This window comes from Zophobas morio, unplaced genomic scaffold (assembly GCF_036711695.1).
Source record: "Zophobas morio isolate AGI-343-1 ecotype UQ-CSIRO unplaced genomic scaffold, CSIRO_AGI_Zmor_V1 ptg000021l, whole genome shotgun sequence".
Taxonomy (NCBI): domain Eukaryota; kingdom Metazoa; phylum Arthropoda; class Insecta; order Coleoptera; family Tenebrionidae; genus Zophobas; species Zophobas morio.
Genome location: NW_026972126.1, coordinates 18,426,635 through 18,445,425, shown reverse-complemented (window position 1 = coordinate 18,445,425; position 18,791 = coordinate 18,426,635). Strand labels below are relative to the sequence as shown.

General features: G+C 30.1%; 1 protein-coding gene across 3 annotated transcripts in view; it reads right to left on the bottom strand.

Moving 5' to 3' along the window:
* The window catches only part of Wake (wide awake), a 132,042-nt gene that overhangs the window by 80,077 nt on the left and 33,174 nt on the right, over positions 1-18,791 (bottom strand). Inside the window, exon 1 of one of the 3 annotated variants that reach the window (XM_064059830.1) lies at positions 9,114-9,272. The exons of the other annotated variants lie outside the window; for them this stretch is intronic. Within the exon in view, the coding sequence (XP_063915900.1) occupies positions 9,114-9,183 (70 nt within the window). The 5' untranslated portion in view covers positions 9,184-9,272. Of the gene's footprint in view, positions 1-9,113; positions 9,273-18,791 lie in introns of those variants that run through there. 3 annotated transcript variants of the gene reach the window in all.

Below are 18,791 nucleotides of genomic sequence, written 5' to 3'. Positions count from 1 at the left end.
TTTCAGAATCGTCCCTACTAAATGTAGCAAATTTGTAGCATTGTTTCGAAAAGTCATGCCATTTTTTTCGAAATCGCCAAAAACTAAAATTTGATTTTGGACACGGATATTTTGAAAATCAGTCGCCGTTTTAGCTTTGGGTTATTTTTCCTGATAGACATATCATTTCTGCGTAAATACATTTAATTTTCATAATTTTTCACTTTCCAGTTTTTCCGGAGTACTTAGTACTAAATAGCTCCTTCAAGAAAAGTGTTAGAATTAGTCTAGAATTTTTGACTTTTTTGTTCAATTTTGCTCCCGAAGTATCAAGCCAATGTTTTTTTGAATTTATCTCGTCGAAGTTTATCTCTCGGAATTTTTCAGGATTTTTCTGCAGTTTTCCGAAAAAGTTCGTTTTTCTTCAGTATTTGAAAATTTTGAACTTTCCACAAGCACCGTCGAAAATTACAAAAAAAATGGTTTGTTAATTTCGACATCTGGATTTTTTTATGATTGCATTCTTTCGTAAAGTCATGCCATTTTTCTCAAATTCGCCAAAAACTAAAATTTGATTTTGGACACGGATATTTTGAAAATCAGTCGCCGTTTTAGCTTTGGGTTATTTTTCCTGATAGACATATCATTTCTATGCAAATATATTTTATTTTTATAATTTTTCACTTTCCAGTTTTTCCGGAGTAGTACTAAATAGCTCCTTCAAGAAAAGTGTTAGAATTAGTGTAGAATTTTTGACTTCTTTGTTCAATTTTGCTCCCGAAGCATCAAGACAATGTCTTTCTCGATTTATCTCGTCGAAGTTTATCTCTCGGAATTTTTCAGGATTTTTCTGCAGTTTTCCGAAAAAGTTCGTTTTTCTTCAGTATTTGAAAATTTTGAACTTTCCACAAGCACCGTCGAAAATTACAAAAAAAATGGTTTGTTAATTTCGACATCTGGATTTTTTTATGATTGCATTCTTTCGTAAAGTCATGCCATTTTTCTCAAATTCGCCAAAAACTAAAATTTGATTTTGGACACGGATATTTTGAAAATCAGTCGCCGTTTTAGCTTTGGGTTATTTTTCCTGATAGACATATCATTTCTATGCAAATATATTTTATTTTTATAATTTTTCACTTTCCAGTTTTTCCGGAGTAGTACTAAATAGCTCCTTCAAGAAAAGTGTTAGAATTAGTGTAGAATTTTTGACTTCTTTGTTCAATTTTGCTCCCGAAGCATCAAGACAATGTCTTTCTCGATTTATCTCGTCGAAGTTTATCTCTCGGAATTTTTCAGGATTTTTCTGAAGTTTTCCGAAAAAGTTCGTTTTTCTTCAGTATTTGAAAATTTTGACCTTTCCACAAGCACCGTCGAAAATTACAAAAAAAAAACTGGTTTGTTAATTACGACTTCTGGATTTTTTCATGACTGCATTCTTTCGAAAAGTCATGTCATTTTTTTCAAAATCGCCAAAAACTAAAATTTGATTTTGGACACGGATATTTTGAAAATCAGTCGCCGTTTTAGCTTTGGGTTATTTTTCCTGACAGACATATCATTTCTGCGTAAATAAATATATATATATATATAAAAAAATAAAACATTTTATTTTCATAATTTTTCACTTTCCAGTTTTTCCGGAGTAGTACTAAATAGCTCCTTCAAGAAAAGTGTTAGGATTAGTCCAGAATTTTTGACTTTTTTGTTCAATTTTGCTCCCAACGTATCAAGACAATATGTTTTTCAATTTAGCTCGTCGTAGTCTATCTCAGAATTTTTCAAAATTTTTCTGGAGTTTTGCGGAAAAAATTAATTTCTTTAATTTTTTTAAAAATTCTGACGTTTCCACAAGCACCGTCGAAAATTACCAGAAAATTTTCATTTAGTAATTTCGACTTCTAGATGTTTTTTATGGCTGCATTTTTTCGAAGGGTCACATTTTTTTTCATACTTTTTCTCCGTCTAAGTACTCCAGAGTAGCACCAAATAGTTTCACAAAAGTTTTACGATTAGTCCAGGACTTTGGATTTTTTTCTCCAATTTTATTACGGAACCCCCACCTGATATATCTTTCAATTTAGCTCGTCCCAATTTATCTCCCAAAATTTTCTAGATTTTTGCGCAGTTTTACGAAAAAGCTCATTTTTTAAAACCCTACTATCTGAAATTTTTGACTTTTCCACAAACACCATCGAAAATTGCCAAAAAAATTTCGTTTGTTAATTTCGACTTCTAGAACTTTTTTACGGCTCCACTTCTTCGAAAAATCCTGTCAATTTTTTCAGAGTTGCCAAAACTTAAGACAGCAAATTTTGACATGTAACAATATTACTGTTATTTCGTTATTTAAAAACATAAACATTACGTGAAAAATTCACCGTTGCCAAACACCGTTTACCCAACCATTTAGCGCGAATCTCGTTGCCCCCGTCGAACTCTACCCACCGGCGCCTATGGTGTGAATACCCCTCCGGTGGCGCGATGGCCTTTACCCACCGCGCCATAAGGGTCACTTTACCAAACCCGTCTCCACCCAGCAAGGATGCGTTACCACATGGGCAGAAAGCGGTTTTTCGCCTTGATTTCTTCCTGGTGTGTCGTTTCTTCGCTCTTCCTCTTGCATCAATTCGCGATTATTGCCGCACTGACGAAATCCGTATATTTAAAGTGTTATTTAAAGATATGGATTTGTTCATTCGTGAAAGTGTATGACGCTTTTTACATTATTATCCGCAGATGCTCATTGCGCAACCAGTTTATGCAACGCGATAATGGCGAGCAAAGGTGATGGGGTGCTCTCGAACAAAAGTAAGTACGTTTGTCGGAAGTGACAGCGACCGAACGTCCGCACTAGATTTTCGATTTATTAGCACGAGTGTGATAAACTCGCCAAGTGTTGAAATAAATATTGGAGTAACAGGCCTTTATGAATAAAAATAGAAAGTCGTTAATGGCAAATATAAATAATATACATTTAACTAGAAAATTAGGGCATGTTTTTGCAGACGTCACAAGGGCGAAATTCGCGGACAGGATTTGTGCTTGATTCGAGTGTAACGAGGATTAAAATTTTACGGTTTGTTTTGGTTTTTCTTTCGGGCGTGTTTATTTCGTCTGATAATTTACAATATTTGCGGTTTTGGAGTGATTGCTTATGTTACGAGAACGCAGTTAATTTTTTCTACGGGTTTTAAAACCGAATCAATCATTTGATTCTTATGATCTGAAACCAGAAAACGTGCAAAAACACCATTGTTTGAAGCTTTAACTCATAGCAACTTCATACGAACATTAAAAAACCGTAAAAAAAAACATTATTCTAGAGTACAAAAAGTGTTAGACAGCTGTTCTTGTTTTTTTTTTTTTTTTAATATAACAACCAACGTTTTGAATTATAAACAAATTCTTGTCTAATAGTTTGTTTTCGGGAAAAACGAGCAGGAAGCACAGGAGTGTTTAAACAAACCTTCAAAGTGTTCACCTGTATCAGATCAGTAAACAATCATTTTCCACGAATGTAGAAACAATTTATAAAATGTAGGCCACACGAGATCAGCTGGTTTAAGAACACGTGGAAATACTCAGGTTTAACGTCCCTTAGAAATATACAAATAACAAAATTAAACAGGTATAACCACAAAATTAATTTCATCTAATTTCAGTGAAAATGCTTGTCTTAAAAACTGATTTAAAATTGGTCGCCCCTTCACTTCAATTTTTCGAATTTTGAAGCTTAAATTTTTCAGTTTTTCGATTTTTCAAATTTTCCATTTTCAATTTTTTGATTTTGCAATTTTTCGGTTTGAGTTTATTGAGTTTTCAATGTTTAATTTTTCGGTTTTTTATTTTCCTTATTTTGTCAATTACTCTATTTTCCAATATTTCAATTTTATAATTCTTTTTCTCAATTTTGATTTTTTTAATTTTTCGTTTCTTCAGTTTTTCGATTTGCAATGTTTCAATTTTTCATGTTTTCTTGTTTTTTCATTTTGCAATTTTTAAGTTTTTTCACAAGTTTTCAATTTTTCATTAATTTTTTTTCTTTAATTTTGAAGCTTAAATCTTTCGTTTTTCCATTTTCCAAATTTTGAATTTTCATTTTTCTGATTTTATAATTTTTCGATTTGATTTTCTTGAGTTTTCAATGTTTCGATTTTATAACTCTTTTTTCATTTATAATTTTTTAAATTTTTCGTTTCCTCCGTTCCTCGACATGGCAACGTTTCAATTTTCCTTTTTTTTCGAATTTTGAAGCTTTGATATTTAAGTTTTTCGATTTTTCAAATTTTGAATTTTCAATTTTCTCATTTTGCAAATTTTGGATTTGCGTTTCTCGAGTTTTCAATATTTAAGTTTTCGGTTTTGTATTTTCCTTATATTTTTAATTATCCAATTTTTCAATGTTTCGATTTTATAATTCCTTTTTTCAATTTTTCATTTCCAACTTTTGGATGTTAGAAATTTTAGATTTTGCAATTTTTCAAGTTACAAGTTCACAAGTTTTCAATTTTTAATTTGTCAATTTTTTAAATTTTTCGGTTTTATGTCTCCTTTATTTTTTTAATTTCTCGGTTTTTCGATGTTCCGATTATAATTTTTGTTTTTCTAATTTGAATTTTTTCAATTTTTCGTTTCTTCAATTTTCCGATTTCCGATTTTTCAATTTTTCATTTTTAAAATTTTCAGTTTTCCAATTTTCCAACTTTTGGATGTTAGAATGTTTAGTTTTTGTAATTTTTCGATTTGCAATTTCACGAGTTTTCAATTTTAATTTTTCAATGTTTAGACTTTTCTTTTATTTTTCGATTTGCACTTTCTTGAGTTTTCTATTTTTAATTTTTCAAAATGCAAATTTTTCGTTTACGTTTTTGATTTTCTTTATTCAATGTGGAATTTTTCAATTTTTGGATTTTTCAATTTTTCGACTTGCAATTTTTCGGTTTTCATTTTTTCGATTTTCAACATCCAGATTTTGTAATTTTTCGGTTCTTCAATTTTTGATTTGCAAATGTTTGTCTTCGTTTTTTTAATTATTGGATTTTTAAAACTTTTTCATTTATTCGATTTTTCAATTTTTCGATTTTTATTTTTTTAATTTCTCGATATTTAATTTTTAAATTTTTCGAACCTTTAATGTTATGGTTTTTTGACCTTAAAATTTTGACAATCCTATAATTTTTCGGTTTTACAACTTTAGGGTCTTTCAATTTTTCAATTCGATTCGTTTTTTCTTTCCAATTTTCCGATTTATTAATTTTTTAGATTTTTAGTTTTTCATTGTTTCTTCAGTTCTGCGCTTTTCAATTTTTGATTTTCCACTTTTTAGATTTTGCAATTTTTCGGTTTTTTATAGTTTTTAGATTTTTAACTTTTCGAATCTAAAAACTTCAAAATTATCGAAAAAACGCAATATTGAAAATTAAAGAAATCGGAAAATCGGATAATTGAGAAATCCAAAAATTGCAAAATTGAAAAATTTAAAAACTGGAAAATCGAGGAATTGAAAATCAGAGATTGATAATGTGATGAAATGAATAAACTTAAAATTATAAAATCGAAAGAAATTTTTAAAAAATAAAGAAAATGAAAAAAAGAAAAATTGATATAAAATCGAGAAAATCAAAATTAAAAAATCGGAAAAATAAAAAGTAAAATCAAGAATTTGAAAATTTGAGTCAACGAAGAAATGAAAAATTGAGAAACTCAAAAATAAAAATCAAGAATTTGGAAAATTCAATAACCGAAAAATTGTAAAATTGAGAAACTGAAAAATAAAAATCAAGAATTTGGAAGATTGAAGAAACAAAAAATTAAAAAATGAAAAATTAAAAACTGAGAAACTTAAAAATCGGAAAACTACAAAATCAAAAAAAGAAATATTGTAAAATCGAAAAAGTAAAATCTAAAAAATTCGAAAAATCTAAAAATTGAGAATCAAGAACTTGAAAAAAAAACTGAAAAATCGAACGATTAAAAATTGAAAAATTTTAAAATTGGAAAATCGAGGAACTGAAAAATCAAAGAATGAAAATTTGCAAAATTGATTAAACCAAAAATTATAAAATCGAAAGAAACATTGAAAAATAAAGGAAAGGAAAAAATCGAGTAAATGAAAATTAAAAAATCGGGAAAATGAAAAATAAAAATCAAGAACTTGAAAAATTGGGGCAACGAAAAATGAAAAACCGAAAAATTGTAAAACTGAGAAATTGAAAAATAAAAATAAAGGACTTGGAAAATTGAAGAAACGAAAAATTGAAAAAACGAAAAATTGAAAATTGAGAAACTTGAAAATCGAAAAACCGCAAAATAAAAAATAGAAATATAAAATTGAAATATTGAAAATTAAAGAAATTGAAAAATGGGATAACTGAAAATCCAAAAATTTTAGAATTGAAAGTTTAAAATTGGAAAATCGAGGAACTAAAAATTTAAAGAATGAAAATTTGATAAACTGATTTAATCAAAAATTATAAAATCGAAAGAAACTGAAAAAATAACAATATGAAAAAATGAAAAATAAACACCAAGAACTTGAAAAATTGAGGCAACGAAAAATGAAAAACCGAAAAATTGTAAAACTGAGAAATTGAAAAATAAAAATAAAGAATTTGGAAAATTGAAGAAACGAAAAATCGAAAAAACGAAAAATTAAAAATTGAGAAACTTGAAAATCGAAAAACCGCAAAATAAAAAATAGAAATATAAAATTGAAATATTGAAAATTAAAGAAATTGAAAAATCGGATAACTGAAATTCCAAAAATTTTAAAATTGAAAGTTTAAAATTGGAAAATCGAGGAACTGAAAGTTTAAAGAATGAAAATTTGAAAAATTGATTAACCAAAAATGATAAAATCGAAAGAAATTCAAAAAATAACAATGTGAAAAAATGAAAAATTGTGGTACAAAATTGAGAAAATGAAAATAAAAAAATCAGGAAAATGAAAAATAAAAATGAAGAACTTGAAAAATTGGGGCAACGAAAAATAAAAAACCGAAAAATTAAAAATTGAGAAACCTGAAAATCGAAAAACCGCAAAATAAAAAAAAGAAATATAAAATTGAAATACTGAAAATTAAAGAAATTGAAAAATCGGAGAACTGAAAAACCAAAAATTTTAAAATTGAAAGTTTAAAACTGGAAAACCGAGGAACAGAAAATCTGAAGAATGAAAATTTGAAAAATTGATTAAGAAAAAATTATAAAATCGAAAGAATCTGAAAAAAATTACAATAAATTGTGGTACAAAATTGAGAAACTGAAAATAAAAAAACGGGAAAATGAAAAATTAAAATCAAAAACTTGAAAAATTTGGGAAACGAATAACTGCAAAACCGAAAAATTGAAAAAATGAAAAATTAAAAAATGAGAAACTTAAAAATCGGAAAACTACAAAATCAAAAAAAGAAATATTATAAAATCGAAAAAGCATTAACTAAAAATTTCGAAAAATCTAAAAATTGAGAATCAAGAACTTGAAAAAAACTGAAAAATCGAACGATTAAAGATTGAAAAATTTTAAAATTGGAAAATCGAGGAACTGAAAAATCAAAGACTGAAAATTTGAAAAATTGATTCAACCAAAAATTATAAAATCGAAACATTGAAAAAAATTTAGAAAATGAAAAAATGAAAAATTGTGATACAAAATAGAGAAAATGAAAATAAAAAAGTTGGGTAAATGAAAAATAAAAAATCAAGAACTTGAAAAATTGAGGAAACGAAAAATTGAACAACCGAAAAATTGTAAAATTCAGAAATTGAAAAATAAAAATAAAGAATTTGGAAAATTGGAGAAACGAAAAATTAAAAATTGAGAAACTTAAAATAAAAAAAAAAGGAATATTGTAAAATCGAAATATTGAAAATCAAGAACTTGAAAATTTGAATAACCGAAAAATTGAAAATTTGGAAGTCAAGTAATTAAAAATTGAAAAAATGAAAGTTTGCAAAAGCGAAAAATTATGAAACCGAAACATTTAAAAATAGAAAAATAGAAAAATTAAGGAGAATGAAAAACCGAAAAATTGTGATATCAAAAAATTTATCGAAGGTAAATAAATCAAATTATAAGATTTAATTTTGCGAATTTTATTTTTTTTAATAATAACCTTTATAAATAAGGTAAGATAAAGATATGTATGTAATGTTAAAGTAAATATAAAGAAGCGTGGTACGGAAACGGAGGACCTATTTCTTCGTACTCTAGGAGTCATGAAAGGTCGAAAAACACAGTATCAACGATGGATTTTTTGACAACATTCGATTCACCCGCATCCCAATAATAAAAAAAGGTAAAGGCACCACCCTGTATAAAATTTAATGCAACATAATATTATTTCATTGCATAACTTTCACACAGTGGTTTTAGATTCTTAAAATTTAGATACGAATTTCCAGGATGAAAATTATTTGTTCAATGAAAAGGTTACAGCAACAAAGTCACTTTAACCATCGTCTGAGATTACAGATAAATAAATAACTGATGTCACGGCATTTCCGGTAGCCTCAAAACGGTTTGCCAATATGTTGCAGATAAAACGAAGCCACTGACACAAAAAACCCGAGTGTTATCTGAGTACTCATAACATCTGTGTGGCGTACAACAAATGTAGAAAAACAGTGAAAATTTGTTAGTTTATTTGTTTTCTATAATAATGCGTAGATAGCTTTAAAATTTACGATTTTGGACAGATAATTTACGAGTTGGTGGAGATAAGATATTGTACTTTCTACAATATACTGATGCCAACGAAGATAATAATTAATAAAATTGTTTACTCAGAATTTCAGAACGTTCCTTGTGTTTAGTGTATAGGTGCAGATAGGTGTGTATTTTCGTATTCTACGAGCTGCGAAACGCGATAAAATGCATTCATTATGTAACAATATTTTAATAAAAAATGTTAATAAACCTGTTTATTTCTTAAGAACACTTCCTCGATGAGTTACAACATTTTTAGGCCTGCTGATTTTCCGCGAAAGATAAAAACAATGACTGATTGATTAATGTACGATTACCAATTCTGCGTAGTTACTTTTTTGGCAAACTTTTGTGTATTCCCCATTCAATTAATCACTAATGGTTAATCAGAAATCCACAATGTCACTCCTTATATAAACTTTACCTTTATGGAGGTTGAGCGACGTGCGGAAAAACCTCTTGTACGAATAAAATTCTGGAAGATCCCTGATCATGGTGACAATTCCTTCACTTCTCTCACAATATTCACCGTTTTACCCTCCCTTATTTACATAATCTCGGCGAGATCACCTTTGCGATTTCGAACGAAGTTTACACGTTTATTTTACAATTTTCAATTTTAACGGCAGATAAGAGCACGTAGGATTGTTTGCGGTCCTAAAACAATAGTCAACACTCTCACGTCGCACTTATCAAAATGGAATAGAAAATGCCGACACTAATCAAGAAATTTTTCGGCCGGATCGATTGGTTATTGGTTAACGTTAATTATTAGTGGAAGGCGACTTTTAGTGGAGTTAATTTCGGACTAGCCGTGGGATGTGATTGCTACGTAAACAATTTAAATCAATAAGATGGATGTAATTAGGCTTTTTCGGGGATGCTTAGCAATTCTACCCTTTTAACGGGGCGTATTTATAGGTGCGAGTTGTAAAAATTCGTATACCGACTGATTTCGCAAGTCGATATTTTCTCGGATAAATTGTGCGTTAACTAGTGGGCACTGTTCGATAAGTGTAGGTAATTGTGATATTTACGATCTTGTAGAGATAATCAGATGATTCAGATGCAAAGGCTACATGGTCGTTAAGACGTGTAAAAAAATGTATCCTGCCTAAGATGCTGTGTCAAGGACTGGATTGCCACTGATGACCAATTAAAATGCGTCAACTGCTTTAGATAATTTGAGTAAGGAAGAAATTTATTGTGTCTACTGTTCTTGCACAAACTTAATCACGACTTCTTCCTCTAATTCTTCTTTAGTTGGAAGATCTGGAGTCACTTTCTGTTGACCGTAGACAAATGTTGTCTTCATGAACCAATTCAAATTTTATTTTGTTAAGTAGACGTAGCGTTTTGCTTAAAAATACCATCTTTCAATATTCGATAACTTGAGAAATTTTATTTGGAGACGCTGACGAACTTATTGAAAATGTCACCCATTGATTTTATGATAAGGAATTATTCGCTTATTGAAGGGAATATTGACATTTTTGCACCCAATGTTCGCCATCATGACATTTGTTACATTAATATATATTTTTTATCTGCGAAGTTCGCCGTTAAATCTTTGTGTGTGAAAATATTTTCAAATTCTGTCAATAATTCAACTTACTTAAGAACTTAATATTTGTGGTAAGTGAAGTCTGTAACACTTTAAACGCTTCTTTTTTTTCACCAAACACATCTATGACCCTAAATTACAAAAGGAGAGGGTTTCGAGCGCAGCGAGCAACGTATAGGAATTATTGAAAATTACTAATCAATGTCTCTGAGAAACTAAATTATAAACAAAACCCAAAGAGCCTAAAATTAAGAGCAGCGAGCTCGTTTAGAAATTATTAAAAATTACTCATCAATGTCCCCGAGAAGCTAAATTCTAAATCAAAATAATAACAAGTTGCTGATGGACTTAGGCCAAGATTTTCGAAATTTTTTATTTCAAAATCGAATCTTTAAAATATTCCAAAAATACCGAAAACGACTTCTGCAATACGAAATCAACAAAAAATGTCATTCGGTAATTTTCGAAAGTGCTCGAAAAAAGGTAAAAAAATCATAAAAGGTGGTGTTGAAAATTGAGCCTTTTGCAAAGAGCCAAAATACACAAACAATTCTGAGATCTAGATGTCAACGAGCTGCTTTGAGAAACAGCCAAGATGGACCCAGACCAAGTTTTTCGAATTTTTTTATTTCAAAATCAGATTGTTAAATAACTCAAAAATGACTCAAGAATTGTCAAAAAAGAGTCGAAAATGACTTCTGCAATCCAAAAGTAACAAAATCCTGTCTGGGTAATTTTCAAAAATGTTCGGAAAAGAGTCGACATTTTCATGGAGGGAGGAGCATTGAAAAATTGAGCTTTAGAAGTGATTCGAAAAATACACCCAAAATGGATACAGACAAAAATTTTCGAAATTTTTTTATTTCAAAATCAAATTTTTAAAATCTCCCAAAAATAGTCGCATTTCTTTTTTTTGATTCTGGAAAAGTGGTTGGTATTTTCGAAGAAAGGTAGCAACAATGACTCCCATAAGTCAAAATTAACAAAAAGACTACAGGGTGATTTTCGGAAAATGTTCCGAAAAGTCGAAAGTTTCATTGGGAGGCAATGAAAAATTGAGTTTTAGGCAGAGTTGTCTAAAAGTTTAAAAAATATTCAAAATCAATTCTCTAAAATACATCAAAAATGCCGAAAATGACTTCTACAATCCGAAATCAACAAAAAATGTCATTTGGTAATTTTCGAAAGTGCCCGAAAAAAAGGTTAAAATTTCATAAAAGGTGGTGTTGAAAAATTGAGCCTTTTGCAAAGATGCCAAAATATACAAACAATTCTGAGATCTAGATATCGACGAGTTGCTTCGAAAAACATAGCTAAGATGAACCCAGACCAAGATTTTCGATTTTTTTAATTTCAAAATCAAATTGCCAAAATAACTCAAGAATCGTCATATTTTATTTTGGTAATTCCGGAAAAGTGCTTGGAATTTTCGAAGAAAAGTTTGTCGAAACAAACTTTTCTTTTCTGCAATCCAAAACTAACAAAAACATGTTTGGGTAATTTTCGAAAGTGTTCGGAAAAGAGTCAACATTTGCATGGACGCAGCATTGAAAAATTGAGCTTTAGGCAAAGTTGTCTAAAAATCTACAAAAAAAATTCTAGAACTGATTCGAAAAACCTAGCCAAAATGGATCCAGACAAAAATGTTCGAAATTTTTTATTTCAAAATAAGATTTTTAAAATCTCCCAAAAATGGTCATATTTAATTTTTTTGAATCTGGAAAAGTGGTTGGTATTTTCGAAGAAATGTTGCCTAAAATGATTCCTACATACATATATATGGGTAATTTTCGAAAATGTTCGGAAAAGTGTCGAAATTTTCATGGAGGGAGGAGCATTGAAAAATTGAGCTTTAGAAGTGATTCGAAAAATATAGCCAAAGTGGATACAGACAAAAATTTTCGAATTTTTTTATTTCAAAATCAAATTTTTAAAATCTCCCAAAAATAGTAGCTTTCATTTTTTTGATTCTGGAAAAGTGATTGGTATTTTCGAAGAAAGGTTGCTAAAATGACTCCTATAAGTCAAAATTAACAAAAAGACTACAGGGTGATTTTCGGAAAATGTTACGAAAAGTCGAAAGTTTCATTGGGAGGCAACGAAAAATTGAGTTTTAGGCAGAGTTGTCCAAGAATTAAAAAAATATTCAAAATCAATTCTTTAAAACACATCAAAAATGCCGAAAATGACTTCTACAATCCGAAATCAACAAAAAATGTCATTCGGTAATTTTCGAAAGTGCTCGAAAAAAAGAAGTTAAAATTTCATAAAAGCTGGTGTTGAAAAATTGAGCCTTTTGCAAAGACGCCAAAATACACAATTATACAAATATTTTCGAAATTTTTTATTTCAAAATAAGATTTTTAAAATCTCCCAAAAATGGTAATATTTAATTTTTTTGAATCTGGAAAAGTGGTTGGTATTTTCGAAGAAATGTTGCCGAAAATTATTCCCACATACTTATATATGGGTAATTTTTGAAAATGTTCCGAAAAAAATTAAAAATTTCATTGAGCTTTAGGCAAAGTTGACTTAAAAATCCACACAAAATTTTAGGATATAGACATAGACAAACTGATTACAAAAAAAATAGCTGGACCCAGGCCAAAAATTTCGAAATTGTTATTTAATTTTGATGGTTCTGTAAAAGTAGTTGGGATTTTAGAAAACAATGTTGCCGAAAATGAGTTCTGTGAGTGAAAATCTTGAAAAAAAAATCACTTTCTGTAATTTTCGAAAGTGCTTGGAAGCGTGGAAAATGGTCAAAAATGTCACTGAAAAACTGAGCCCTCGATAAAGTCGTCTAATAATCCACAAAATATCCACTAGTCTATTGAAACATTGGGTTTCAGAGATATGGACTTAGGCCAAGATTTTCGAAATTGTTAATTTGAAAATCAATTTTTTCCCCAAAAATAGCCAAATTTAACTTTGATGGTTGTGTAAAAGCGGTTAAAATTTTTGAAAATAACTGCTGTTATTCGAAATTAACATACATTTTTTTTTGATAATTTTCGAAAAACGAATTTTCAAAAAACTTGCTCTTGGCAAAGTTGTCTAATAATCCACAAAAAATTTTGGAATAAGAATATGGACGAATTGATTCAAAAACACGGCATGTTGACAATCCAAAACTAACAAATAAATGTCTGGGTAATTTTCGAAAATGTTCGGAATAGAGACAAAATTTTTAGGGAGGAAGGAGCATTGAAAAATTGAGCTTTAGGCAAAATTGTCAAAAGTCAAACAATTCTAGGATATAGATCTCGACGAACTGATTCGAAAAACAGCCAAGATGGATCTAGACTAAGATTTTAGAAATTTTTTATTTCAGAATCAAATTTTTAAAATCTCATAAAAATTGTTATACGTATTTCATTTTTTTTCTTCTGGAAAATTGGTTCGTATTTTGAAGAAATGTTGCCACAAATGACTCCTGTAAGTCTAAATCAACAAAAAAATGTCTGCTAACTTTCGAAAATGTTCCGAAAAAAGTCAAAAATGTCATTGGGGGCATTGAAAAATTTAGTTTTAGACGGAGTTGTCTAAAAATCCACTAAACATTCTAGGATATAGAAATGGGCAAATTGATTCAAAAAACAACCGACTGATGGATCCCGGCCAAGATATTTGAAATTGTTGATTTCAAAAATCAAAATTTTAAAATAATATACCAAAAATGGCCATAATTAATTTTAACGGATCTGTAGAGCGGCTCGAGTTGTCGAAAAAATCTTGCTGAAAATGACTTCTGCGAGTCGAAATCAACAAAAAATTGTTTGGTTATTTTCGAAAAACTTGCTCTTGGCAGACCAAGATTTTAAATTTTCAGTGTCAGAATCAAATTTTTGAAATATTCCAAAAATGGCTTTATTTCATTTTGATAATTCTTGAAAAGTGGCTGGAATTTTCTAAGAAATGCTGCCGAAATTGGCTTTTGCAAATCGAAATCAACAAACAAATTTCTTTAAGTAATTTTGAAAAAGGCTCAGAAAAAATCAGAGACTCCGCAGCCTTTTCCAAAGTAATTTAAACAAATTTGTTTGTTGATTTGGTTCTGAAAAATGGGTTTTCTTAGAAAGTTGTCTAAAAATCCACAAAAAAATCTGTGAAATAGATTCGAAAAACATGGCCAAGATGAATCCAGACCAAAATTTTCAAAATTTTTTATTTCAAAATAAAATTTTTTAAATGTTCCAAAAATGGTAATATATATTTTATTTTTTTGATTCTGGAAAAGTGGTTGATATTTTCAAAGAAATGTTGCCGAAAATGACTCCTATAAGTCAAAATAAGCAAAAAAATGTTCCGAAAAAAGTCAAAAATTCCATTGGGAGGGGAGGGGGGCATTAAAAAATTGAGTTTTAGACATAGTTGTTTAAAAATCCACAAAACATTGTAGGATATAGATATGGACAAACTGACTCAAAAAACATAGCCGGTTGATGGACTTTGGTCAAGATTTTCGAAATTGTTGATTTCCAAATCAAATTTTTATTTTTTTCCCAAAAAGGCCAGATTTAATTTTGGTGGTTCTATAAAAGTGATTGGAATTTTTGAAAAAATGTTACCGAAAATAATTCCGATAGTCGAAATCAATACACATTTTTTTTTGTAATTTTCGAAAAAAGAATTTTTGAAAAACTTGGCCTTGGCAAAGTTGTTTAATAATCTACAAAATATTTTCTGGGATAAGAATATCGAGGAACTGATTCAAAAACATGGTTGCTGACAATCCCAGTTTCAGAATCAAATTTTTGAAATATCCCTAAAAATGTCTATATTTCATTTTAATAATTTTTGAAAAGAGATTGGAATTTTCTAAGAAATGTTGCCGAAAATGACTTCTGTCACAATCAACAAATTTCTTTAAGTAATTTGTTGATTTGGTTCTGAAAAATGGCTCTTTTTGGAAAGCTCTCTGAAAGTCCACAAACATTTGTGGGATATACAGGGTTGGTATAAAGTCCCGGAACGATTGAATAACTTTTTTTGAAAACCTTTTTTTGGAAATTTGGTGTTGTGTACAATATTAGGTGTTTTTTTGCGATTTTTTTTCTATTTTTTGTATCAGTAGAAATAAACATCTTGATAATTTCTGAAATTAGTTTTTTATTCTGCATCACAAAAAGTCAAAAAAATCTATTAAAAAAAAGTTGGCGGCCTTGTGTGTCAAACCGAAAGCGATAAAAAAAAGGAAAAATATTGTAATTAAGTCGCCATGTTTAACTATGTATATGTCCAAAACAAATTTCAGAAAAAAACTTTTGAAATAAGAAAGTTATTCGACCGTTTTGGGACTTTATACTAACCCTGTATTATCGACGAGCTAATTCCAAAAACATAGTCGACTGATGGACCCAGACTAAGATTTTCGAAATTTTTGATGTCAAAATCGACTTTTTAAGATATCCCAAAAAATGGTCCTGGTGCATTTTGGTGATTCTGGAAAAGCGCCTCTGCAAACCGAAATCAATAAAAAAATGTTTTTGGGTAGTTTTCTAAAGTGATTAATGAAAAGTCAAAAATTTCGTAAGTGGGAACATTGAAAAAACGAGCTTTTGGTAGAGTTGTCTAAAAAATCGGAGAAAATTCTAGAAAATAGACATCAACGAACTGGTTCCAAAAACAGGTCCCAGAGCAAGATCCGAAATTTTCACTTTCAAAATATTCCAAAAATGTTTATATGTATGTACATTATTTTGATGGTTTTCGAAAAATGATTAGATTTTTGGATCGAAGAAGTTAATCCAAAAAAAGCTTCTGCAAGTCGAAATCCACAAAAAATTCCCGGATATAGGTATCTACGAGTACGAACTGATGACCCGAAAAACAGCCTATTGGGGGATAAGTTCTTCGAATTTTTGCTTCCAGAACCAAATTTTTAAAATGTCACCAAAATATCCGTATTTCATTTGAATGATTCTGAAAAAGTGGTTGGAATTTTCGAAGAAATATTGTCAAAAATGACTTGACCTGGCCTGACCTAACCTCTGCAAATTGAAATCAACAAAAAATGTCTTTATGTAATTTTTCAAAGTGCTAGGAAAAACAATTGAGCTTTTAGTGAAATTGCCTAAATATCTACAAACAATTCTGGGATATAGATCTCAAGGAACTGATCCGTGTCTGTTGGGTAACCCAAGACAAGATCTTCGATTTTTTTTTTAATCAAACTTTGAAAATTTTCCAAAAATTTCCGTACTTAAGTCTTGATGATTCCAAAAAGGCTTCTGCAATGCAAAATTAATAAAAAATATCTTTCCGTAAGCTGTCTAATAATTTACAAAAAAATCTGAAAGACAAGAATTCAGAAAACGAGCACTAGAAAGAAAAAACTTATTTATTTACGTACGTTAAGTTCAGCTTTGAATATACGTTTTCAAGCACAGAGATTCTAAAAGGATCGTACTAAGAGGACAAACATTTGTCTTGGAATTTATTTATTTTTCTTCCTGGAAAGCTTACAATCAACAGACTCTGGAAATCACAAGATCTTGCTTGAACAATAATTTCCGAATCAACATCGAACAAAAAATTGTACAATATGTTACTCTGTTTATTATTTTCACCACGTGCATCTGAAAACACATCTCGCCGCTGGCTGCACAACGCAATACGAATTCCCATAACCCACAACTTGGCTTTTTTACCCAATACAATTGATAAGGTCATGTGGTGTAATAAAGTCCGCCGTCCTTGCATATTCACATTATTATCTCGTTAACGTAGAAACTCGATACGATCACGATAAGTCTCAACCCGACGTACAATACCCGTTCAATCAATAGAGCCGATACGCCGCTATATGTCTGTGTCATGTCATATGTCATCTACCTTGTTTTGTTTATTCACCTAATATGAGAAAATTGTACGAGCGCTCTTCCGCCCTACGCACCATAGTCACCCATCATCGATTTCCAACCATTCACACACTCTTCCCGTTTTCGCCGCATTGATAAATTAGAATTTCTTCCCACCGCAGTGTCAAAGACTATAATTCCCGCCGTATAAATTACTCGGTGGACTGATTTTACCTCGTAAAATACGCACCAATCTGCATAAATAAATTAAATCTTCTAGGTGCTGAATACAATAAAGTTAAAAAGACGCCAAAAACGAGAACATCGCGAACTAATGCACGTAATGAAAAATGATTAACACTGACGTTAATTGGACGGCGAGATTTTAATTTAGAACAGAGTCACAAAGTGACACGGACAAATCCGGTGGAAATTCTCTTTCGGCGTAATCTGCGCAAAATAAATAATGAATAGAGCGGGCTTGCAACAATATGAACATGTGTAGATACACAGCCCGAAGTAAACAAGCTTTCCATTAATTAGTTTGATTATAATATACCCAGCGAAATGCGTAATTAACACAACAATCGTTCCTCTAATTATTTATTAATACCGAGCGAAACAGTACGTGGCCTATTTTTCTCCCCGGAACACCCATTCGCACAGCTGTCTTCCAAGATTTTCCCGATGCCTCAGGTGATAATCGCTATATTGGTTTTCCGATCTCATAACACGGAAAACGGCGGCCTCAATTGAACGATAAACAGGCTTTGTTTATTAAATTTCCACGGTAGATTTTCCGATGACTTATCGCGCTCGTAAATTCGGGAGGTGGAAAAGCGGAATGCGGTTTTTCTCGTGATAACTAGACGAAAAAGGCGAACGGTTATTCAGAATCGATACAAGGGCAATTGAGGATTGCTGCCTTACGGTCAGACATGGAAAAAAAATAAGCAAGATTGATGGCCGGCTGGGAAAATCGCCGAAAATGAAAACGGCAATTAACAACGTGTTGAAACTCGCCAATTGGGGTCCAATTCAAAAATGCCCATTCAGCGGGAATGCTTCGTTGGATCATTAAGTTGGTATTATGTGCTGTGAAAGGAATGGGACGTCGAGTGATTTTATTATCCTTAATTTATTGGGGAATTTTCGAGGGAAAAATTCGGGGGAGCTGAAGTGAAATTTATGGGCGTACAATAAATAATGATAATAATGATTATAAATTATATTTATTCGCTTCGTTTGATTTTGAAATATGTACAAAAATTAGCTCATTCGAAACCCTATTTTTTTTCTTATTTCAGTGCAATAAAGTAATTGTCCTTTTTTATGCGTAATGTAAAAAAATACATAAAATTCGGTAATTTCGGAGATCATAAATTTCCACTATAATAATATTTATTTGCAGTAGTTACGAACTGTGAAAAAACAAGAAAAATGACAATAAGTACGTCTAAGTCGTTGCAGTATGTCCTTGAGCTATCGCTAAGTTGGAAAGAACCAGCATCTGCGTGAAACATTCTGTTGTTATTTTTAAATATTTCTCCACTGATTTCGATTCCGTTGCCTCCTACACAATTATAATAATATATTGTATAGACATATGATTTTGAAAAATAGTATAGAAGATGCGTTTAGGTAGGCTTTGTTCTAATTTATTAGATGACAATGTAACAGTTCTAGTTGGCTATGTGTTATCATATACAAGATGATCATAAAATATCGTACATCA